Here is a 25,580-nt window from a genome sequence, read left to right as displayed (position 1 = left end):
GTACTACGCGTACAGCATCGAATCACAAGCTTTAGGTTTTTCCTCTAGACACAGTGAAGGTAAGCATTTCACCCGAAGCTTAAATAATGTCTAAATAAGTCTTATTTAAGGTATGAAAAAGCTTAAAGCAGCTGTAAGCAAGTAAGTCAATGGGAAAAATCAATTAAAACGTTACAACGAGAAGCTTTCACAGAGAAACGACAGACCACGACGTTAGTGTGATGGAGAAAAGAACGAGAGAACAAATACTGGCTGGAGGGGAAAAAAGTGAACCTTAAAAAAGTTCCTAGAGGCATGCAAAAAAATTTTTTATTTCCTTTCATAATAACATAGAGAAAGATCGCTTTTATGGCTTTGTTATTAATATTTAATACACAGACTAATCTACTGTACTGGTAATGAAGGAACATCAAAAACCTAACAAGCGTTAAATGTCACTTCATGGTGGTTTTTGTCCTGTTTTTAATATCGGCGCCCAGAATTAATGCCGTCCCTCGGTCCTGGGGAGCGTTAAAAAAAGTGATGAGGAAGGTACAAGATCTTGCATGGGATGGTTGAGGGATCATAAAGAAGCATTTTTGGCAGCAGCTGGCCAACATCTGTCTCAGCAGATTCTCAAAACTTGCTGAAGTTTACAAGTGAGGATTTTGCACAGGGGGCTATATAATTAACAAGTTGACATTTTGGATGAAAAAGTGCATTATACACTGAAGATTATACTCCAGAGCTTCAAATAAATATGGTGCTGTCAGATTTTTTTGAACTGTTATGTGCTGCTGGAAGCATATTGCATGGGGCACGACCTCACGTTGCTGCTAAATATTCTAGAAATAATGTAGAAACAGAACAGCTGTGGAACTTACGGGAATACTTACTGAATCTGCTCCATGTTGTGTTAATATTATTCATGCTATCTACATTTTAGCCCAGGAAAGGATTGATTGATTGATTTATGGGATATTTCTATCCACTGTTCGATAAAAAAAAAAAATACAAAAACCTTGAAGAGGTTTGTACCAGATTTGAACATTAGATCTATGAACAGTTTTGACTGCCAAGATAATTAGGTATGCTGTTTAATCTGGATTCATTTGAAAACGGCGTTTTCATCTAAAAACGCTCCGCGTCCACACCACCATTTTCAATCGTTTTCAAAAAGTTTCCCGTCCACACTGAAACATCTGAAACCCCTTGACTCGCGTAAAACGTAAGACGCTTTGACCTATGGAATTTCTGTCTAGCTTTTATTTACTTTCCGGCTCTTTGAAACGTCGCGGCCATGTCGAGGAAAAGGGCCGAAAAATAGTTTTTTGTTTTTTTTATTTGACCGACAGTGAGGTGGAGTTGCTGCTAAGAGTAACACAGGAGTATAAAGTTGCAAAAGCGATCAAGAACTCAGACTGGGAGTTGTGCCAAAACAAATACATTGAAATATTAATGTATATAAAAAAATATCCAAATCTATCACTTTTACTCCTGTTTTACTCTTTTAACATATTTTAAACTGTTTTTATTAAAATCACATTTATTTTCTTTCATTGTTCTTCGTTTTTATTATGATTTTATCGTGTCTTATTTTTACATATATATATATTTTTTTTCTCTCTTATAAATTGTTTTCTAATTTCTATGTAAAGCACTTTGAATGATCTCTGTGTATGAAATGTGCTATACAAATAAACTTGCCTTGCCTAATGAAATATTATATTATAATACTATATTATTATAAATATAATTGTCTAAAATGGTCACATGGTTACAATTGGGTCATCCTTCGCAAAAGCCTTTTTTTATCCACTTTGGAGAGAAAAGTATCAAACGAAAATGCATCAGTGTGGACATCAGACTCCAAGAAGAAGGTCTGGACTCCAGAACAAGCTTTTATTAGCTAAGGATCATCCAATCACAGTTCATTAATATCATTCTTATGGTTAGGGGCATTCAAATTTAAAACAAGTCACTCATAGAACCTTCGGTTAATAAAGCCACGAACTTCACATCATGTGGAAAATCCAGCATATAGCCGATGCTCACAAGCGCTCGTTGTGACACACGACATGTTCCTTCTTTAATATGGGGGGAGTAGAGCGTCGTGCCGGCTTTGTTTTCCAGGCGTTAAAAATGATTCCATTTGAATTGAAATTCCAGTGAAACTGTAAGCACACTCCTAATATAGTACAAAATATGTTCTAAGAAACTATGTACTCATGTTCAAAGCACCTGAAAGGAAGAGGATAAGTGTTGTGAGGTCGAACAAGGAGTTGTGTCACAAATCTGCTGTATTTTTTAACATCCCAAGCTCCTTGAATTTGCTTTCATTTCTGCAAACCTTCAAATCCTAGAAGGACTGAATACATGAAGAAATGTCATTTAACTCAAATATTTTTGCTGTTCCTTTTTCTAACCCCTTTAAATACAGCTTCACAAGGCAGTTTGCCTATTAAATACACCATCTAACAGGAATGCAGTGTTTTTTTTTTTCTTTCTTAATAAGTTAAAGGCATTTAGACAGCTGGAACAGCCCAGATATTAAAGCCCGTAAATCGCTTTTTCCTCTCCCTCAGAAAGCATTTTTGAACAGCGGAAAGCCGTCCTATTACAAATTACAGCCATCGCTGGACTTTGTTAAGCCAGGATCAGTGTAAGCGTCTCTCAGACACAGCTGGCTGCCTGCAGTCTGTTCCCACAGTTTGCTCTACAATTAACCCACAGATCACTTTTTTCCTGTTGTACTTTATGACATAAGAGCTTAATGAACAGCTGCAATCGCCGAACATCTGCATTAACGTGGTTATGTAAGAGTTCCTAAAAAAAAACAACAAATAAATGAATTAAATAAATAGATTTATAAAATATTATAAAAAATAAATAAGATAAATACTTCCATTAAATAAAACAAACAAACCTGCACATCCTGCACTTTAACATTTATATACGTACATATACTGTTTCTTTTTATGTCCGTACTCACGCACATCACTCCATCACAATACCTCTGTTCCTAGCCGTACCAGGGGTGAGAAACACGGGCCGCTAGCACTGGCTCTACACGTTTGATTACACTACCCGTGTTCTGATTATATTTTTTCTGACTATATTTTTTTTATTTAATATTATATTATATTGTATTCGGCATCTTGATGGTAAACTTGGTGCGTGACAATGACGTTCTGAAGTTTTGTGGAGATCGTGCACACGCAAACAAGCTTTCTGCTGGAGAGATCCATACAGAAGCACAACGAGCTGTCGATCACTGCTGGTTGATGCTACACTAATTTGTAGATTTAAAAAAAAAAATGAAATAAGAAAAAAGTGTGGAGAAATAATTGATTAAAGTGACTCAGTCAGCCAAGGGCTGTCTTCCTGACGGATTTAAACTAGCATTTAAAAAAAATTTCCTCCCAAAAGAGTTTTTAGACTGATGGCATTTTCAGTCCGTGATCTAGTTACCCAGAATCATCGGATTCTTTGACAGAGACTTTAAAGCTCTTCTGTAAGTCTCTCAGGATAAAGACATCTGCCAAATACCAAACACATAAATGTCTGTTCTGCAAAGAGAACTGGAGACACACTGCACAGATTTACCAGCAAAGACATGTATGTATGTCTTACTATGAGAGCTGTACTCATAACCAACGCAACTGCAACAATAAGAGCATTGGCTGAATGTGTGTTGTGATGTCACATGACACGTTTTATTCTAAATGTGAAGGAAATCTGCTGTCATTCTGAAAAAATCCAAAGAAACCCCAAATAAAAACACGACTATTTTAGACTTTTTTCTTTCTTCTTGTTTCTAACAAACCGATTGGACACAGCAGGTAATTTCTTATTGCTTGCATGTATCTTGTCCTTGTGTTTTACGAAGAGACGCACAATAAACTGGATACAGGAATCTATCTGCTGCTCATGACTGACTGCAAATAATCCGACATTCCTTCATCGAGCCGTTTCTCCTCATGGGAGAGGTTTTCATGATGCAAGATTCATCGCTGAGAACATCAAGCATGCTTGAAGATATTGGAGCTTCTAGGGCCGCCTTTGGCGTGACTTGTGAACGAGGCCTAAAACGATTCAATCAGATCTGAACTTGTAGATCATGTTGATCAGAACAACCTTTCTGGGAGAGTCTGTGTAAATCTGCCTCGATCTGGTTCCACTCGAGTGAAACTCAGGCGTGGTCCAATAAGACCCTGAATCGACCGGACAGAGGGAAGCAAATCCAACAAACTGAGGGGCTTTTTTTTGCAGACTGCCAGACGCAGTTAGTGGTGTACAAACTGAGCCTTAATTACTTTGTTTTTGTGCAGCTGCATATTCAGATCCACAAGAGCTGTTTGATTATATTGATCTAAATGTCTTCTCTGTGTGTGTGTGTGTTTGTGTGTGTGTGTGTGGGAGAGAGCAAACTAGACACAACAAAAATCATGTGTTTATGTTTAATCACCAGTCATAAAATAATTCTTTTTTATGTAGACAAGAACTCTACTAAATGTTTACTCGGATATAGACACAATAAAACGCATCACTCCCAGGTGCACTGCCTAAATCGGCTATACACACACACACACACACACACACACACACACACAGGTGAGCAATGTCTATTTTACCAGTTTTCCCTTTCTCTATCTCTGATCTTGTCCTCATCTGAGAGCAAATCTCCTCAACTGTTGACGTATGTGCAAGCGCTGAGATAAACCTCGACAGTCCGACACACACTCATGAGTTTTTTAACACCTACGCATATGTGCACACACACCACAGCACTTTGAAGGCATTCTCTTGGGTATGAAGCACTTACATTAGTAATGTGGTTTTATAACACTGTCAACACGCATCATCTGTCAACACACACACACACAATATTAGGTTATATAATATACCACATGTCTAGTGCAAGCAATAAAACACTAGTGTGAATGCAGTGACATGCAAATAACCGACGGCGTTCATTATAAACTCCGGCTAATCCGAATCCAGGGGTATTTACAGAATCCCGGAGTGAACACTTAATCCTGGCTCTCATCATCTAATGTTTCACACCGCACTTTCCCAAACCCTGGCTCAACCTTCCGATCTGTGCAGATACATCAGTGCGGGAAAAAAATCTCCGCAAATAAATCTGTTTTTGGTCTCTTTAAATATGTCGTGTGGTTCGCTGAGGTATGTGATGTGAGGCTGAAGTGCTGTTTAATGTCTGACAATTTAACACCGCATCATCTCACACTGTACACGTTTAACACTGTAAGAACTCTGCTAACTCAAGTCAAGTCAAGAAGCTTCTGTTGTCATTTTGACCATATATAGCTGACGCAGTACATAGTGACATAAGACAACGTTTCTCCAGGACCATGGAGCTACATGGTGAGACAAAAGACAGTGCAGACAGACAACACAAGACATTACACTAAAGACAATACACAAAAGCAGCGCAGAGAAGTGTACATTCTGTATATTATATAGTACATGTGCAAAAATACTGGAATGAACACTTAATATAATAGCAGCAGTTATATGAGGTATTGTAATGAACTGTGCGAAACAACATGTGTAAAGAGCAAAAACTGTGTGCAGAATAGCATGTAAACAGTTTGATATGAGTGGTGCTGTAGACATGTATGTATATTGGAAGAGTGTGTGTGTGTGTGTGTGTGTGTGTGTGTGTGTGTGTGTGTGGGTGTGTGTGTTGTGCTCAGTACAGTTCAGTTCATTTAATGAGGAGTCTGATGGCTTGTGGAAAGAAACTGTTACACAGTTAACTCTGCTTCAGAGCAGGGTTTCATCGCCCCAGGGTAAATAAATAAATACAGTTAATAACAGTGCTTCTAAATTACAAGCTGGAAATGTTCCTCTACTTGGGGTAAAAAGCAGGCGTTAGAACACAAATAACCCAAACTGAAAAGCCCTGACATGGATTTACTGTTGAGGTTGGTTCTATTCTCCGACATTTGCAGTTTTTTTTCTGTATTAAACTAAGCCACATCATACTCTTCATAGTTACATATGTCATTGTGAAAGAAAAAGTTTATTAATTAACTAAATGATTTGTTCCTTTTACAGAATCACTTCACAGACAGACATTAGAGTTTATTGGAAAACAGACTGACCCCTACAGGACAGATCAGGTCATTACACATTCCGTAAATTCCCAAGTTAGGGCTTTTATAACAACCAGGCAGGAGCTGTAAATAATGCACCGGATGAAAATTTTAAATACTGCCAAACTTTCCTTTACACATGAGAAAGAGAAGGAAAAAAGAAAGCATGCTGTCGAGCAGGAGCATTCTGAATAAAAGAACGGTGCTTTTTAAAGAGCAGGTCCTAATCTAGTTACTTCATCTAATGCTAAGGCTTTTTCTAGACTACTGATACGACAACATATTGTTCATTTAGATTAGCTGATAAGTGCTATACAAAATAAATATTTGTAAATCAGTTCCTGACTCAATGTTACTGGCTACTAACATGGCCTTAGATAATAGTGACATCGCAGGGTAGTGATTTAAGTCTACTGGGAACCCATAACTTTTTTGTGGACATGTGGTAGTAAAAGAAACCTTTATATACACTGAACCTCAGAAATGAGAACGTTTCTGATATTTAATAGACGGTTCTGTCTTCTGTCCTGTTGTGTAATTTGAATATCCGCTGGTCAGCATGTGCTTAATCTGACTGCTTTTACTGCATTTAACATGCATGTTACAAAAGGAATTCATCTACAGATGTTGCCAGATGTTGAAAGAAACCTCTTTATGACATGATGAGGTTATTAACCCTGCTGGCACATACGAGTTGCCCGGAGTAAGAGTCAGTAGTGATTTCAGTGAAAGTGCATCCTTAAATAGATTTAATGCATCTGAGCACTTTAAAAATGTTTCATCAAAGGTCATTATAAAGGATTTGACATGAAGGAATGTGGTCTTTCTCTTCTATGTACTGTATACACTACAGCAACGGACTGCTATAATTTATGCAAAAAAAAAAAAAAAACAGGCTCATGACTCATGTGTCATTAACCTCCTACACACACATCCTCATACAATCAGTGTTGCTGACTTTGAGACATTGTCACTAAATTTAGTGACTTTTTAGCTCACCGTAACAACTCCAAAAGCCTAACAACAAACCTAGTGACTTTCTGTAAATGCCCCGCACTCTATATTTTCACCACCTTATCCCACAGATGCTTGATATACATGCTGACTGGAGATGTCGTGTCAAGCTCTAAGCTGATGCTGGTTCACTACATCTGGTACTAAGAAGAACAATCAGTCTATAAGAAAAACCCTTTCAATATAGTACAAAAAACACAGAATTTTTTTTTAAAAAGTTCAAAAAACATGAAAGTCCTACATGAAGAGGTAGGTATGGTTTAGTCATGGATTGAGGTCAGTGACTCATATGTTCAGACATCTAGGGGAGGTTCATTCCCCCACCCACGTGCCTTAACGCATACCTTCCAATGACCGATTAACAGTCGATGATCAAAATTTTCCCAAACTAACCAATCACTGATCACTCCATTCCCTCAACAACCAACCACTGATCACCATTTCCCCCAAAATCCAAGCCTTGATCACAATTCCCCAAAAAGCAGTCAATGATCACCATTTCCCCCCAAAAAACACCTTAATCATCATTAATCATTTTCCCCAACAACCAATCATGGATCACCATGCTTCCCAACATCCAATCATGTTTGTTGCATGTCAAAAGCTTCTTTCTGTGTAACAAAGACAGAAATGTTCCTAAACTGCGCTCATGGGTTGCTTTATTTTCTAGTGGGTTCATGAGAAAAAAAATCACAATTCCCTCTTTTGCAACGCTACTGAGTGACATATTAGAACAAGCCACATTAAAAAGATGAATGTACACGCAATTTTAGTCTCTTCACTATCCTGACATGCAGCACTAATGTATTTCAGCAATACGAACGAATGAGCATCTTTTCCTTTTTCTGTACTGTTCTAGATGTCCACTGAGTATCAACAATAAACACCATTAAACCTCTCAAGCTTTCACAGGTCTGTTTGTGTACCCGTCTTCTACACTTCCAAAATGAGTAAATACTTTATTTAATGCTTTGTCTAGCTTGAACACTAAACATGTACATCACTAAACATGACCTGATGGACAGGGACATTTCAGCTCTGACATCTATAACTACAGTGGACGTCTCTTTGAGTCGTATATCAGATATACAGAAGATACACAAGCGAGCGTGTGAACAGCAGCACTCCAGTAAAGTCATGCATGTATACAGTATTGTATGCAATGTATACAACACTCTTCCATTTTTTTTAAATTTACCAACTGGAACCTGGTTATGACAGCAGAAAAACATGCACCCCTTTAAAACGCCTGTACTTTTTGTACAACTAGACTGCTGAAGCATGAAGTGTTCTTTTGGTCTTTAGTCACGTGTTACACATATTACTGACTAGATAAAATGCTTAAATGTTACATGTAAAATCTCAGACCAATAAATTGTAGAGTAGTTGAGGTTGGCATCCATTTTAAGATGTCTTGTTTAAAAAAACAAAACTAATAATAATAATAATAAATTTAAAAAAATAAAATAAAAACAATAATAATTATAATAATACATTAAAAAAATAAACAATAAAAATACAAATAATAATTATAATAAAAAATAAAAACAACAACAACAACAACAACAATAATAATAATAAATGTAAAAAAATTCTGGAACTTCTGTAATATTTTGATATGCAAATTAGTATAATCATGCAAATGATTCATGATGACAATTTTGATCGTGCATCAGCTACTGTACTTTTCCATGAAACATTGTAAACATCTGTTTGTATCCAGATTCAGTCTGAAACTTTTTTAAGTGCATCATCAATGAGGGGCTCAGGGTTAGTGGTCAGAAGCGAGTGCGCAGCTGGATCTTAGAAAACAAAGCATGCATGTGTGCAGTATTTATATAAATGGTCGGATTACTCAGACTGAATGATGTAAAGTGTTTTAAAGTGTTTTAAAGTGATAAATAACATCCTGGTGCAGCAGAGAATCTGGACACGCACGTGCTTTGCTTTAATTACAAATATAAACAACGTTAAATCACATCACTGACACTCACCTTATTGCAATCGTCCAAAAAATAGTTCTGTTTTCCAAAAGTGGACTCCGATGTTAGTTTTTAACTCGTTTTTGTCTCTTCGGTGTCTGATGTGTCTCTGTGCCTCATGTCCAACGCGCGCGCGCGCATAAAGTAAAGCTTAATTAGTGGTTAAATTGGTCTTTAATTTTTAAACAAAACCTTATAAACTTGTAACTGGTTCAACTGGTGTCCATTTTTTTTCTTCTCGCAAAACGAGCGGAAACAGAGGAGGCTGGAAAAGATGGAAAGAGGCGGTCACTATCCAAAGAAGGGAGGAGAGAAAGGAGAAATCCAGCCACATCCGGGCACTTCCGGTCTAGTGCGCCATGTGTCCAAATCACAACACATGTTACCCTAGTTGCTAACAGCAGAGCTATTAGGCTAGTCAGAGATGATCTCATTACAGAAGAAGGAAATGTAGAAGTTTAGAAGTTTAATTTGAGTTAGAAGTGATCACAAAAATGGGTTGAGGTTATTATTCCTAGATCTAATAAATCATGAAAGAAGAAAAGCTATAATTAGGGCAGTTAAGAAGATAATGTCAGGAGGGAATGTGGGGGGATTAAGGCCCTCTTAAGAATGATTAATAAAATAACTAAAAAAATAAACATTGTAAAAAAATCTCACAGAAAATCTGAGAGAAAGGATAGAGTGTGTAAAATCAGATGAAGCACATGGCCATGATGGCTCCTGCCAGCCAGATAATAAACCCCTAGATTGTTATAAATAAAACCTAAAATGTCATAAACGCTTTATCTCCACAATCCTTTCATCACAAGTCATTTATATTAAACAAGGAGTAAATTATTGGGGGACGGTGTCATGGTGTGGTGCTTTGTGTTAATTCAATAACACAAAGCACACACACACACACACACACACACACACCCCAAACTGTTTTACTCCTATATAACACAATTTGTTGAAGATTAGACTTCTACATAGATTAAAGAATCACACGTCACACTTAATGGCTCTAATTAATGATGACTCTAATTACATTCAACAGTATTGAACATCTGTAAGATAAGTTAATTCCTGTTATCACTTACATTAAAGTGACAATAAACAGTCGTTTCATCACCTGCTTCTCGGTTCCATAATTATTTAACTAGAAGTTAATAAGATAAAAATAAGAAATACAGTGCAGCTTGTCATGTTACTGCGAATAAATATGGACTAAATCATCTGGCAGATGTGATCTGTTTATTAATAAACCTAATAGTCTATAAAGCTTTGAACCTTTTTAAGGAAATAACTATTACAAAATCTATTACACAATCATTAAATAAACATATTAATTAAACACAAAGTTGAAAGTCGCATCTACAGATGAAATGGATGAGATCTTGATCTTGTTGTTGAATTTATTGCAGATTTAATTTTTGTAGTGATGCAGTAAACCACAAATACAGCCCTGTCGTCGTATTTGGAAATTCAGCCTGAGTAGTACATCATCCTCAATTGTGTGGACATATTCCTGATTAGATAACAAGTGTCATATGGTGCTGTGTTTTAAGTTTATACTGTATATATACACACACACACACACACACATAACAATATATACTATATATCTCATAAGAGTTGTCCTTTAAATGTATTAATAAATGTAAAAGAAAAGACACAGATGCACAAAAAACACAAAAATTCTCACAAGAGCTTCATTCTGAAAGTTTATAAATTACTGTGACCAATTTAATTCAGCAAGATGAAACATTCTTACAGACAGCACCTGCTTCGGTGATGCTTCCTGTTTGTTGTTAGTTTGGGTGTAAAAGCTAGCGAAACAAATCAGGTTAAACAATAAAACACTTTTATGAATAAAATATGCATATTCGCTGTTTGTTCTTGCATCTCAAACAATTGCAGACACAGGCTTTTAAAATCGAAATCCATTTCTTTACCTCAGTCTTAAAAGTCTGTCAACAAAAATATACTTGGCCAATACGCTTAAAAAATCTCTGCATTTCTCTTTTGTTTTAAGTAAATATAATAAAAATATAATAATAATAAAAAGAAGCTAACGCAGCATTTAAGGTTTACATATGCATATTATTGTAGTGCAGTTAGCATAATACTGTTTTCCTGAAAGGCATCTTCTTTCTCATTTTACAGACAGTTTATTTGCCCTTCAGATTATTAAGTGACATTAAACGAGACCTTAAACTCGTATACAGTATTTACAGATTGCGCACTTGCCCAAGCATCTGATAATACAGAATATTTATTATTATATAATTACTTTTTACTTGCAGGTCAAAGCAAATATGGTCAAGTAGAAATATAATTTTGTGTGTAGGTCCAAATATTTTGATGTAGTTCATGGTAAAGCTTTAATATCTTGCATCCAGTGTACAGTGTCCTCCTTCTCCTTCTTTATTCTACACCTAGGGGGTATGTGGGTGTGTGAGTATGTTTTAAGCCCAGTGCAGGCTGAAGCCCTTAGACAGCATTGCCGCCTCCAGATCGCTGTCCTCTTCTCTCTCCTTCAGTCTCTGCTCCTCCAGGAGGGCCACTAGAGCGTCTCTCTGCTCTACAACGTCCAGCATCTCACCCAGGATTCGCCGCTCCTCTGCCAGCTCCTCCTCATTCTTTAGATGGTCTGAGAGAGACAGAGAGAGAGAGAGAGAGAGAGAGAGAGAGCAAAATACACCTGGTTTAATTCTGCACACTGGTGGGCATTGGGTGAATTAAAAGTGTTGGGTGCATTAAGGAAATAAATGTTAGTAGCCTAAGAAACCTCCTGAGATTGTATAAAATTGCAAATATGGAGATATGGATGACAAATATGGATGTCAAATGTGAACCTCAAGTGATCGGCTTCAAATACCATCAATGTCATGATATTCTTTTATATAGAGTACAGATTTCAGTTGCTGACTCATAGCAGTGGCTAAGCTGCATTACTGGAGGATTGACTGTGTGGTCATGGTTTTCCCAGTTTTAGCTATTTTTTCATTTTGATAGGTTTAAGTTACAGGTTCAGACTGATAAATGAGACCCTTTGTGAGAAAAAATATTCACATAGCTGTCTGACGGCACCCACTGTAATGTTGCCATGTACATAACATAAATGTGATGAAAACAAGAAACAAAGAAGGACGTCTAATGTTTCTCTGTAGTAGAGAGAATGGAAACAATTTAGTTCTTTATTCTGTTTATTCTGGCAAGTGACGACACGTTCGAGTGCCACTTAGTGAACACAGGGCAAAGGCAGAAAAGGAGAATGGTAAGGACTGCACACCTGCAGGGTAAGATCACCGTTGCAGTGACATGTGGAGGATAAAAAAGAAGAATGACGAGTATAGAGAAAGAGAGAGAGAACCAGCACAGGCCATGTGTGTGTGCATACATGTAAAATAATACCAGAAAGAAAAGATAAAAATTAAAGCACCTCTCGAGTTGTTCAAATCCTGCCTCCACCTTCCTCATTCCCTACCCAAACCTGAGAAGTGTTACATTTCTATACGTAAGGATCAATTTATGGCTGTTATCCTAAAATGTTCTGCAGATCTGTCATATATACATAGATGTAGACTGTTTTATTTGCAAGGTAGGAAATATTTCCCAGTTCATTTATACCTAACTCATGCTTAGATGTTTTGACTGTAATTTGTTCACAGACCTTATCTAAGATCTATATATTTATCTGTGAGTCTATATATATATATATATATATATATATATATATATATATATGTGTGTGTGTTAGTTACACTGACCATCCACTGCCATGCGTTCCCTAAGCTCCTGCTGCAGATGACTCTGCCTGTCCTCCAGCTCCAGCTCTCGCGCACTGCATGCACACACACACACACAAACACACATACACACACCAGAGGTAACCATGCAAGAAACAAAGTTTGTGAAAAAGTTTTAAACAGCCTACAGCTTTTTTCCTCACCAGTGCAATAAAATACACTCACAATATCATGAGCTCAGATTCATAGCGCACCAGTGCGTTCTTCTCCTGTACCAGTTTAAACCACTGGTGCATTAGGCTGGGGTCATCCTTCTTCCCCATTCCTAATAGGACAGTGAAAAAAGGGAGGGGTCAAAAATAATCCCAGAAGAGAGAAGAGCATGGGAAGGTCATGCTATGATACAGGATGGATGTCCTGCTAGAATGCAGAGAGGAAAAGGTGGCACAAATATTTCATACATTGAAATCAACACCTAAGAAGTATTTGTGTCACCAACCTACCGGCTTGTTATTGGGGGGTTTAATTCAGAGAAGCATGCAAGGAGGCATGTACACACACACACACACACACACACACACACCACACACACATCCTGTGTATATTAAACTAATTTGAATATCTTTCCCATTGCAGAGATTTATAAAACCAGATCATTCTGTTGCCCCATGCACATGCAGTACAGCAAAGACCAAACAAAGAAGAAAGAAAAAAGGCAACAGAGTGAGAAGGAGATGAAACAGGAAGAGAGTAAGACGCACTTAGCTGGTGGAGCGGGGGCTCGTGGACTACGTAAAGGAAAAAGACCGTACAGACGTAAACAGAGTGGTCATGCTCCGTGCCTTTGGCTTTAGCTAAGCACAACAATCAACCAAGAAAAGAGGAAGAAAAGAAGTCTTTAGAAGAAGTAATGGATAAACAGCCACAGTGGTTAAAATGCCTCCTTAAAGCTGCTGCTGTGCAGGATTTTTTGTATTAAAATAAACAAACCTGTAATAAACTGCATACATATCATCATTTGTCCTCACACTCCTTCCTTAGTGAGCTAACTAGTTCTGTTTTAGCTAACATGAGGTCATTAGAAAAAGCTGAGACTGTAGACTGTAGATAGGATAAGATAAAACAATACAATAATAACAATCTGATATGAAAATACTCAAAGTACACTGATCATGTCAGACATACACATACCAAAACAACCAGATGTAATAGTTTGTATTTTTCCGTACCACAGAGAGCTGTTCTACCCTCTCCAAATCCCCAAATCCTACATCCAGCAGCTTTAAATATGAATTGTATAAGAACTACAGGTGGTACCTGTGCCTGAGAGATTTGCCTAGAAGTTAAAAGGAGGAAGGGTTAGTTACCTTCTTGGGAACAACAAGGACAGAGGGAGATGGGTCTCCTACGGGGGGAACCAAGAAAGGGCTCAACTAGCGCCACAGCAAGACAGAAAAAAGAGAAAGACAGAAAAACAGACAGGAGGGAACTTTCAGGGATATCAACAGGGGACACAGAGAAGATAAGGAGGAGAAACGGGTGAAGTGAATTGAAGATAATGAGATGGAAAGGGGCTGAGACCCTGCTGACCGGACTGCTGAGGAACACAATGTGGAATTCAGATATGAAAATAAAGCCAAACCTTTTAAACTCTAAGGTCAGTTTGTAGAAAACCTATGCATAACTTTACAATCACAACAGCTACATGTGTAATAAAATCAATCTAGGCAAATTAGGAAAAGCAAAAAAAAAAAAAAAATCCAGGCTTAAATGATTCTTTTGAACCAATCCTGTGACACAAGGTCCTACTTTTCATCAGTTCCCTACACAACTTTATTTCCTACATACTGTTATTTCCTATCTAGTGTATGACACTGAAGATAAAATTACAACTGTGGTGTCATTATATCCTGTCATATACAACCTCAAATGTAGTAAAAGTAGTAAAAAAAATTACAGCTTGGAAGGAAGTACTAGAGGTCTTCAGTGGCTCTGCGGAGTGTATGTAGCTAGTACAGTTAGCTTGCTTTGCTCCTTTACCAACAAAGCTATTACAAAACCAAACATGTAGAATAATTTACATGATTTAATGTATATTATTTAAAATTTTATATTTTGGCTACTACTTAAAAACACTGGACAGGCCACACCCACTATCAGCAACATTATTGCTTACTACATGCCCACAAGACACACAAGTGACATTAATGACTTGTTGCTTGCTAATGTGAAAAGAAGGTTGACAGAATAACAAAATGGTGATGGAATATGTCATGTGTCTTCACACACACACACACACACACACACACACACACACACACACACACACAGATGCAAGCGATTTGACACCACTCCAACAACATACTTGTTAATGAAAGCTAGAAAAGAGAATTATTCTTTGTTAGCCATTTTAGATTCTTTAAAGGAGAAGTTACAAAGATAAGATGATGTTAGGAAATGCAAACCCATAACAAGAATGTAGAAGAAGTAAAAGCAGGTTTTTTTTTGTATTTTGAAAATATATTCGCTCATACAGTTTATCCAGCACAAAACATTTCTCTGGAAGAAGGAAATCGTTTGGCTTGTTAGCAAAGTTAGCCTGCTTCTGATTAGCTTAAGCTACATACCACCCAGGTGTATGTCCAGAAGGTCTGAGATACTAGAGTCCTCCCAGTAGTCTACAACAAGGACATACTAGTGAGAAAACAACCATTTGAAGCTATTCCTGACATTTAATGTTGCAATAAATAGCAATGCTGACGCATGATTTGGACGTTAGATAAAAAGTCTGGTTCATGTGTTCCACACTCACACACCCACATGTAAAATGCAGTAATATTGATATGAAGAGACTTATGACGATACCCGCTTCTCCTCTGAGAGCCTTCTCTACAGCGATGCCCTTCTCCTCCAACTGTCTCTGCTTCATTTCCACCTGTTCCAACTGTCGTTGGATTATCTATTAATGTCCACACACACACATACACATACACACAGACACACACACATCAATCAGTACAATGCCATCTGAATGGTTCTCCACATTTCCACAGGCCCAGTTTGAGTGGCAAAACTTTTGAGTATTAAAAGGTAATAATCTGATATAGTCACTGGATAATCACAGTAATTTTGATTGAAGACAACAACAATGTTAGTAAGTAAACAACATTTGAAAACATCTAGAAAAACAATTATTGATATACCGTTTGTGGATATAAGATATATTTTGTACACTCTTTTTGTACAATGTTCTGGCCACAACCTTCAAGATCTTCAGGCCGCAATCTAATTGACGCTACACATGAGTTTTGTCCATATTTTCTTTGCTCAGAGTCCAGGTACTCTGTGTCACTGATCTGCCTTGATGTTTTTGTATGTTCATGTCAAAGCACACCATGCACTGAAAAGCTACCTACCTACCTACCTACCTAACTAACTAACTAACTAACTAACTAACTAACTAACTAACTAACTAACTAACTAACTAACTAACTAACTAACTAACTATATGTTGAAGTAGTATATATATATAAATATATATACTTCAATCAGATTTAAAGTATATGCAAATGTTACATGATGCTAATTGGCTTATTTCTAAATCATAGATACTGTAGTTTCCTTCTCAAACTGTATAAAGCTTCTTCATTTGAACAGAACAGATTTACAATCAGAATTTCCCATCCCATGGCAGTCTATGCTACCGTTACCGTTAATAGATACATATTCATGTTTAGACTACCAAAAATCTTAACCACACACACAGACCTGTGCACGATGCAGCCTTTTCAGCTCCTCCTGCTTGGCCTGCCTGCGTGCAGCTCTTTGTACTCTGCGGGTCAGCTTGGCATCCAGCTCCTCCTCGGTTCCTGCTTTCTGAAAGAGTGTGGAAGACAAGCTTATACTCGAGGGGTCAGGGAACATCACCCACACCCCTACCACCTCAGTGGAACATGATGATTTTGGAGTCACCACCTTGTTGGGCCTCTGTGATTTCCTGCTGTGCTTCTATTGGGTAACAGAATCAGAATCAAGAAGCAGGATGAATGCTATTTGCTTGAACAGCATAAGTTAAAATATGGACTGGCTGTGTAAAAGCGAATGTTGGCGCTACCTTAATGGCGTATGCTCTCTTGAATGCCAATGCGTGGGGCACATAAACAGACTTGGGAGAGAAAAAAGTGGAAACTTAATTAGATATACTAGAAACAAACAAACCTGCTCAGTACTCCCAACAGGCCAGCTCTAGCACTAGAGACAATCTAACAACTAACTACAAAACACATTTAGGGGAATAATCTGCCCTCCTACTCTAAAAAAGGGTTGATGAATAAAGGTTTTAAATTTGTAAGTGGAAAAGGTACCTAGATGAAGGGTAACCCCTCAGAACAAGAAAAGGTATTTGAAGGGAACCTTGTTTGAAAGGTCAAACCGTTTCTTGTAGGGTTCTACACAGACCCTTTAAGGGATCACCCTGAGACGAAAAAGTGTACAGGCATTTACAGTATATTTCTAAAACACAACACAAAAGTACTCATGACATGAAAGGTCTAGCATGTTCTGTAGAAACTCCAACAATGTTGACATTGTGCTAGAACTGGTGTATTTTATATACCTCTTCTCGTTCCTCCACTCCACCCTCCACCTCTTCAATTCTCTCTTTCTGACCATCTGACCTAATAAGGTCAGACACCTCCTGACTCAGCTGAAAACACGGTCACAAGGCGGTTCAGACCCAGTGTAATAACATTCTCATATTTTTCTACCCTACTCCATCAGACTGAATTTTGCAAAAGAGACCAAACAAATATAAGTTTATATTTGCAAGGCATCATTCCTGCTACAAGCAGTGGCCAAAACCTTTAGGAAAGGAAGTCCAAAGCTGAGTTGAAGAATTATCTAAGAGATAGCAGGAAAAGTTTTGCTCTTACCTGCGCTCTCAGTGGAGATCTGTCTAGAACAACACTGCAGCACAGGTCTGTTTCTTCAGAGAAGCTCAGGTCCTTCATTGAGCTCAGGTCTGATAAAGAAAAAATGTTCACTATTCTTTGTTCTTTTACTGTCATGTTAACTATAGTGAACAACAAAATGACCTTTGGTGACCTTTTTTTACCTGAGGTTCTGTGAAAACCAGGCATTCTTTTCCTGCTTTCCTGGCTGGTAGTGCTCGGCAACGTCCTGGAATGTCTTTCTAACTCTTTCCTTTTCTTCTCTTTCTTATGGCCAGAGAAGACACTCTTCCACAAGGATTTGTGTTTCCCCAGCTCCTGCTGTGTTTCCCCTGACAGGTTGGCACTTTTTCGGTTCTTCCTTGGTGAGAACAGTGAGGTCCGCTTCTTCACATTTTCCTCCTCCAATGGCTTGATTTCTGACCTCTGTTGCAAGGCCTCAGCACCAGCCATTTGCAACGGGACCTCTGAACGTGCCCTCCTTCCCTCTAGTGCACTCTTTTCCTTTATTTTTGGGAGGCTGGACATAGGAACTTCTGTATCACTGGCATGGTAGGGCATAGCAGGGCAAGGATGCAATTTATCTGCATCTCCTGCATATAAGACCTCCACCTCAACAGGAGGTAGACTCTGAGCTCTATTCAGGTGAGATTTCAGCCTATCATGTTGTATGACCTCGGTCCGAAGAGGCACAGTGTGGGAACTCAACAAGATTTCCCTGTTTAGAGTTGGATCTGAGCGGTTCAAGTCAAGCTCCTGCCTTGCAGTTAGAGGGCTACTGGGAATAGGCAAAAATCTTAAATCTGGAGCTGAAACTCTTTGGGTTTCCATGGTGTTGGAAGAAGAGTTAGTGGTCAAGTCCCTTTCCTGTTCTGCTATCTGGCTCTCCAAAGTGATACTAAGCCTATGGACCGTTGAAGAACGGTCCACTATCCCCTCTAGTTCATTGCTTCTCTTCATTCCAGACACATTCTCAACCCTTGCTTCTGCAGAGTGTGCGTCGGCACATGATGATGCACCACCTTGAAAACGGGTATTTGAACTTTGCAGCTCATTCATAGAAGATGTCTGTGTGCTATCAGTGCTAGCACTTAGAGTTAGGGTACCTGAGGTTTGGTTGATTGAGTCCCTCTTACAGGGAGTGTGTAAAGGCAAATTGGAATCAGATGTTGTGTGTTTAGAGGTGTAAAATGTATCTCCAGTGCTGAAGGATGGGTTTTTTTGATCAGTGCAGGTCACAAGCACTACTGACTGCCCCAAACTCTTCCTGATTTCTGCACTTTTCAGCCAGAATTCCTCAATAACCCCAGATCTCTTGGTTGGCTGATCCTCTAGTGTAACAGGAGGGTTGAATGTGTCTGTATGGGTGTGCACAGGTTCTCTGGTTGGTGAGTGTAGGGTATTTGATGTAAGCGAGGGAAGTTGCTCCATTGGCCCAGGGACACTTGATTCAGTCTTTCTGTCTGAAAGTTTTACCTCCAGCTCATCAGCGTGTTCCTTACCAGACTCTGGAAAAAATAAAAGCAAATTTGCTTAGATTTTGACAAACATGGCATTTTATGGGCTCTGATAGAAAAAAAAACATCATAATGCCACATTGCAGCCAGAAAGCAGAATAGAAGAAAGAAAGGATGTGGTGAATTAAGGACAATTATCTACTACCCAGGTTTCCATATAAACGTCTCTTGGATTAAAAATATATCAATTTATAATATTTTTTACATTTTGTGTGATCAATTTTTTAACAACATTTTAAGCAATTATTTCCAGATGTTAACAGTAGGAAACTGGCCAGTATTATTCAGTTATCTGTAGATTCTACTTTTGGTAGAATCCGCTAGTAATGGGAAAGTCAAGGAAGCAAAAAAAACAAAAAACAAAAAAAAAAAAACAGAATTTGAGATGCCCATGAAATTCTTGGTACCAAATTTCCAATATTACTAAACAAAAACAATAAATACAGAAAGAAACTGTGCTGGATTATCAGGCAACTCATACCACAAGATGCAATGTTGGTAAATGAATGATCATGCGTAGCATCGCCAACTGCTAAGTGAAATCAATGAAAAACAGAACTGAAATAAAAGCAGGTGGTCCATCATGATCAGCAATGCTACCTTTAATCCCACTTGCCTCCTCTTCCTTTAGCCATACCCCTAAATGTAACTCCTTTTCCCAGGGGCAGTATTCACCCTCTTTTCATACACACACATACACACACACACACAAAATTGTATGAGAAACACACATCCACTTATACACAGACATCCCTGAAGAACCAAGCAAGGAACACATGAAAATTCGACTGTCAAAATTTCACACGCAAACATGAAAACACCACAGTGTGAAAAAGAGACAGAAATTAGATACAGTACTGGAGATACACAGTAAAAACAGCAGAAAAAATAATTTGTGCCCCCCGCCCACTCCCCATGACTTGTACAATACAAGAACCAGAAACCAGGCAGGAAAAATCACTACTGACCCTTCACACACTGGACACAAGCTCTTTCAGCTCCTCCCTTCTGGCAGGCGCTACATAGCTTTGTTTACCAAAACTGCCAGACACAGGAACAGTTTCTTTCCCCAGACAATCACCCTGATTAACAACTCACCATAATTATATTCCATGCTTCATAGCATAAGTACTGCATTATCAGGACTGTCAGTCATCACATCATCTGTATATGTTACACACACTACTGCTGCTGTAGATTGTACAAAAGCATAATATTGCACAACACTGTTATTTGCACTTCCATGCACTTCTTACACTTTATGTACATAACTGATCAGTCATATATTCTGTATTCATATTTAATACTCGTACTGTCTATATTGTATCACATCTGTATTGTCTTGTATAGTCTGTATTATCTTGTATAGTATAGTGTTATTTATGTCTGTACCTTTGAGAGTCACAAACAGCTGGAAACAAATTCCTTGTGTGTGTCAACACACTTGGCCAATAAACATGATTCTGATTCTGATGAAATGTTAGTTAAAGGATCTACAAAACTATCTATCTATCATCAGAAACTATCTATCATCAGAAACTATCAAAACTATCTATCTATCATCAGAAAACTCCATACTTTTTTTTTTACACATTGTTATAGTTGTTAAAAATGTGCTGTTATTATAATCAGCTTCTGGTTGAACTCCAATTTGTGTTATTGTTGATTAATCTTCCTATAATACCATGCCCTATGTTTATGTCCTTCTTATGAAAATGTCATATTTATGATGCAATTATAAAGCTTTAACAATGCATTATAAGTATGATTAAGGGATGGTTTCCTCCTCCTTTCGGTATGATTTCCTCCTCCTGAAACAAGATTAAACTTGGACTTGGTTAAAAAAGGGTTTAAAAAAAGTGCAAGACCTCCTACCATCACTAGACTCCCCTCCATCCTCTTCTTCTTCAGAAACGTCTTCTTGTTCTTCATCCTCAATCTCATCCTTTCCTCTCTCTTTTTTGTTTCTTTGCTCCGTCCCACTGTCTAACTCTGTCTCTCCATCTGCTCTGGCCTGTGGCTCCACCCCTCTCCTCAAAGGCTCCTCCCCTTCTTCCTCCAGCTCTGACTCTGAACTACTGCCAAGAAAAAATGAGAAAACATTGCAAATGCCTGGGAAATGATAACAAGGCCAAGTTTTGGATGTGAATGTATGTAAGATAGAGTTCGAATGTGTTTCGTGTGTGTGTGTGTGTGTGTGTTTGAGAGCTTCATACCTGGATTGCTCTTCACTCCCTTTCTCCTGCAGGCTCAGGCTGAGGTTGTGTTGAGCTAGCGTCTCTTCTGGCACCTCCTGTAGAGGGCTGTTCTCCTCCTGTAAGCAGGACCTGTAGTTTTCCAGTGCGATGCGCTCTGGAGTTCCACACAGACGCTTAGCCAGTCCGCTCAGAGTGTCTGGAGGAGTGCTGGAGGAGATGTTGTCAGGGGGAGGGACCATGTCTACTGATCCAGAGGAAGAGTGCGACAGAGGAGTGGGAGGAGGAGCAAGAGGTGCCTGTGCAGGGGGACAGAGTGTGTGAGACACAAACACACACAGACACACACACACACAGATTACCATAAATAGAGAGTATGTTGTGGAACGGTGAAAACTGCAGTGCAAGCAGAGCTCAGGGTTTACAACAACATGCTCTGAACTGTGTTATAACCTTATAAACTCTTTATATAACTCTTTAAATACGTTATTATAACTTTCTTAAAAAAATTAAAAAATGTATTAGCATATTAGGTACATATATTGTCATTTAAAATGTATAATAATATACATTATCGTATAAAGTATAAACTGTCCACATATTATTATAGATAGATAGATAGATAGATAGATAGATAGATAGATAAGGTAGATTAGATAGATACTGTAGATAGATAGATAGATAGATAGATAGATAGATAGATAGATAGATAGATAGATTGATTGATTGATTGATTGATTTCTGGTAGAAGGTGAAAATATGATTCAACTGAAAAAAAAAAATTACAGATTATATAATATATTTTAACTTATTTAAAATATAAATTTAAAATGAAAAGACACCTGATTTGTTTTTGTATATAAATTTAGGGTACATAAATTTAGGGTATATAAATTTAGGGTGTGTGTCCATTTAGACTGCATTATACATGCTTATCTAATTCCGCATTAGCACCAACGTCAATCTTTATACCGCCAATACAAAGAACAGTTTACAAAAACACACAAAAGGAAAAGAATAAGTGAGAAAAGCTCTTGTGCTGGCTCAGGTGTGATTTAAGACCGGATAAAGGAATCACCATAAACCAGAAGTCCCCAATTTCACTTCTTAATAATATTTCATATTCTAACAAACCGATAAAATCTGGTAATCAACTGGTGATTGAATCAGGTGTCTCAGGGAATTCACAGCACTGTGTTGCATTCTGACCCTCAAGGACTGTTATGCAGTTTCATGTGTATAGAATAAACACATATGCTTAGAAAAAAAGTTATAAAATGCTGTCATCCATGCATGGTGCGAGAGACGTGTGAGAGACCGCAGTACCTGTGCAGAATGAGGAGGGGCTGTGATCGGAGCTGGTCTCTTCCGCTGAGCCATTCCGGTCAGCCTGTATCCGTAGTGCTGCTTGCAATAAAACTTCCCTACACAGACAGAAAGTAAGAAGATAAGATTAAGATTAAGAGAAAGATGAAAGCAACTTGTATTTATAATGTATTCAGGCTTTCCAAAACCACCTCTTTTATAAACCTTCAATTCGCCGTGACTGGGAAGATGCCATTGGCTGATCAGTCATGTGATGTTGTAAATTCTAGCTTCAAAAATGTACTTAAACCAAACTTTTAGCCATAGGCTCTGTTTCTGCTAATGTGTGTGTGTGTGTATGTGTTCAATAGTGCTTGTGGCTAACAATGCACTCCTTGTCTTCCCTAACACTTCAGACCTTATGACTGATGAAGAGGAACAACGGCACTGTTTGTACGAAAAGGACCAGAGTTGCCCTCAGCTACACTTAACATGGTTAACAAAATATCTTTAAAATAACTATCAGTAATAAGAACAGATAAGAGATAAGAGGTTCTGAAATAAACATTAACAATGCACAAGTTTTCAGAAAGAGATAAAAGTTCCAAAAGGTACAAATAGGCAAACTAAGTAAGGGTTGGGACTCGGAACAAGGGAAACGTTAGGTGACTAAGTGACGGACAAAAGGTGGAAACAAGACCACGTGTCAATGTAAACAAAAATCACATGTCATGAACTCAGAACAAAACTGCAGAACCAGGATCAACAGACTGTGAGCGTTGAAGCAGAAAGATGTGATTATTCAGTCTGACTCGGACAGGTTCACAAGTTTTATCACTACGCTGAAAAACAAAATCAAGTTTTTATCTCAGAGAAAAAATAAAACGAAAAGATTTTTATTATTGAAGAATATTATTGGATAAATTAAATGTAATTATGTAAAAAAGAATTATGTAATGTAATGTAACAAGGTAATGTGCCACCCAACAGAGTTTGACTCATGGTAGTTATCCTCAGCCCTAGATTAAGATGGTTTGGACATGTACAGAGGAGGGAGATGGTTATATTGTTAGAAGGATGTTGGAGATGGAGCTGGAGGATAAGAGGTCAAGAGGAAGGACAAAGAGGAGATATATGGATGTGTTAAATGAGGACATGAAGGTAATTGGTGTGAGAGTAGAGGATGCTGAGGATAGAGTTAGGTGGAAACTGATGATTCGCTGTGGAGACCCCTAATGGGAAAAGCAGAAAGTAGAAGTGGTAGGTATCCTTAGCCTATGTTCTAGTGAACCAGTATTGATGTGTTCATTGATTGAGACTTTTGTACATCACTCTGGATATGGACATCTGCCAAATGATGTAAAAATAAATAATGTAAAAAAAAAAAAGGTACAAGGAAGCAAGCATCTTTTCTGTTTTCACACTTTGGATCTGATTGTCCACCACATGATGTAAATTTTGAAATAAAAATGATTATTAACTGATACTGATAACATATAATTCAGAGCCTGGATTTTATTCAAGATTCAGTATTCTGTGTTTCTGGTTGCCTGTTTTCATAGTTTGATTATAGATTATCCTGGTTTGTTGCCAGAATTGTCCAAGTGAAGACCCACTGACTGCAATAAGTTTAGACAAACAGTCTAATACTAACTGGTTCAGTGGCTTCAAACCCTCATGATACCGAATAAAGACTTAATACTTCAGTAAGCACTTTATACTGGACTAGAAACAATAGGGGACAGAACCTACACACACACACACACACACACACACACACACACACACACACACATGCACACACACACAAATTACATTCCCAGACATTTTAAAGTTTTCTCATTGTTCTTGTTGTCTCTCTTTCTCTCTCTCTCACACACACACACACACACTCACACACACACACACACACACACACACACACACACACACACACCTTGAAGCTCATCATAAGCGTAGTTGGAGAGGCGCAGTGTAGAGTTGCAGTGGACACACTGGAAGCAGCTCCTGTGGAAGAACTTGCCCTCAGCACTCAGTCTCTCCATCACGTAGACGCGCCGAGAGCAGAAGTAACACACATCACTGCCTCCGATGTTCACCGGGAATTCTCTCCGCTGAGAACCCTGCACACCACAGAGAAACAGAGAAACATAAAGAGCACAGAGCACAGTGTTAGGACAGTGTTAGGACACTCTGTTAGAAGTGTTCTGTTTTACAGTGTTTATACACAGCCTTTAATGTGCCTCAGGTGCACGTTCATGGCATATTTCTACTTTTGTGCAGAGTCTGTTTATCTGGATCTAATGTATTGACTCTCACAAAGAAAGAACATGGATTTATATATATATATATATACACACACACTCACCGGCCACTTTATTAGGTACACCTGTCCAACTGCTCGTAAGGCAAATTTCTAATCAGCCAATCACATGGCAACAACTCAATGCATTTAGGCATGTAGACATGGTCAAGACAATCTGCTGCAGTTCAAACCGAGCGTCAGAATGGGGAAGAAAGGTGATTTAAGTGACTTTGAACGTGGCATGGTTGTTGGTGCCAGACGGGCTGGTCTGAGTATTTCAGAAACTGCTGATCTACTGGGATTTTCACGCACAACCATCTCTAGGGTTTACAGAGAATGGTCCGAAAAAGAGAAAATATCCTGTGAGGGCAGTTCTGTGGGCGCAAATGCCTTGTTGATGCCAGAGGTCAGAGGAGAATGGCCAGACTGGTTTGAGCTGATAGAAAGGCAACAGTAACTCAAATAACCACTCGTT

At 38.2% G+C, this 25,580-nt stretch overlaps 2 protein-coding genes across 8 annotated transcripts in view; both read right to left on the bottom strand.

Annotated features, from left to right (window-relative positions):
• Nucleotides 1-9,355, bottom strand: part of tspan9b (tetraspanin 9b) — a 35,089-nt gene extending 25,734 nt beyond the window's left edge. The window contains exon 1 of the mRNA XM_060889127.1: nucleotides 9,110-9,355. The gene's annotated coding sequence lies outside the window, so the exon portion shown is untranslated. The remainder of the gene's footprint in view (nucleotides 1-9,109) is intronic.
• Nucleotides 9,356-10,479: 1,124 nt separating this feature from the next.
• Nucleotides 10,480-25,580, bottom strand: part of mical3b (microtubule associated monooxygenase, calponin and LIM domain containing 3b) — a 37,452-nt gene continuing 22,351 nt past the window's right edge. For 2 of the 7 annotated variants that reach the window (XM_060889056.1, XM_060889060.1), the window contains 15 exons: nucleotides 24,737-24,923; nucleotides 22,822-22,919; nucleotides 21,517-21,794; nucleotides 21,176-21,378; nucleotides 17,948-19,291; nucleotides 17,766-17,854; nucleotides 17,450-17,539; nucleotides 16,949-16,999; nucleotides 16,810-16,842; nucleotides 16,603-16,710; nucleotides 15,700-15,793; nucleotides 15,462-15,512; nucleotides 13,060-13,159; nucleotides 12,856-12,929; nucleotides 10,480-11,735 (listed from right to left, as the gene is read on the bottom strand). In XM_060889056.1, the coding sequence (XP_060745039.1) occupies nucleotides 11,551-11,735; nucleotides 12,856-12,929; nucleotides 13,060-13,159; nucleotides 15,462-15,512; nucleotides 15,700-15,793; nucleotides 16,603-16,710; nucleotides 16,810-16,842; nucleotides 16,949-16,999; nucleotides 17,450-17,539; nucleotides 17,766-17,854; nucleotides 17,948-19,291; nucleotides 21,176-21,378; nucleotides 21,517-21,794; nucleotides 22,822-22,919; nucleotides 24,737-24,923 (2,985 nt within the window). In that variant the 3' untranslated portion in view covers nucleotides 10,480-11,550. The remainder of the gene's footprint in view (nucleotides 11,736-12,855; nucleotides 12,930-13,059; nucleotides 13,160-15,461; nucleotides 15,513-15,699; nucleotides 15,794-16,602; nucleotides 16,711-16,809; nucleotides 16,843-16,948; nucleotides 17,000-17,449; nucleotides 17,540-17,765; nucleotides 17,855-17,947; nucleotides 19,292-21,175; nucleotides 21,379-21,516; nucleotides 21,795-22,821; nucleotides 22,920-24,736; nucleotides 24,924-25,580) is intronic. The other 5 variants (XM_060889058.1, XM_060889062.1, XM_060889057.1 and 2 more) reach the window with 4 other exon arrangements.

The sequence above is a fragment of the Tachysurus vachellii genome, chromosome 16 (assembly GCF_030014155.1).
Source record: "Tachysurus vachellii isolate PV-2020 chromosome 16, HZAU_Pvac_v1, whole genome shotgun sequence".
Taxonomy (NCBI): Eukaryota; Metazoa; Chordata; class Actinopteri; order Siluriformes; family Bagridae; genus Tachysurus; species Tachysurus vachellii.
This window is presented reverse-complemented; position numbering and strand designations above follow the sequence as displayed.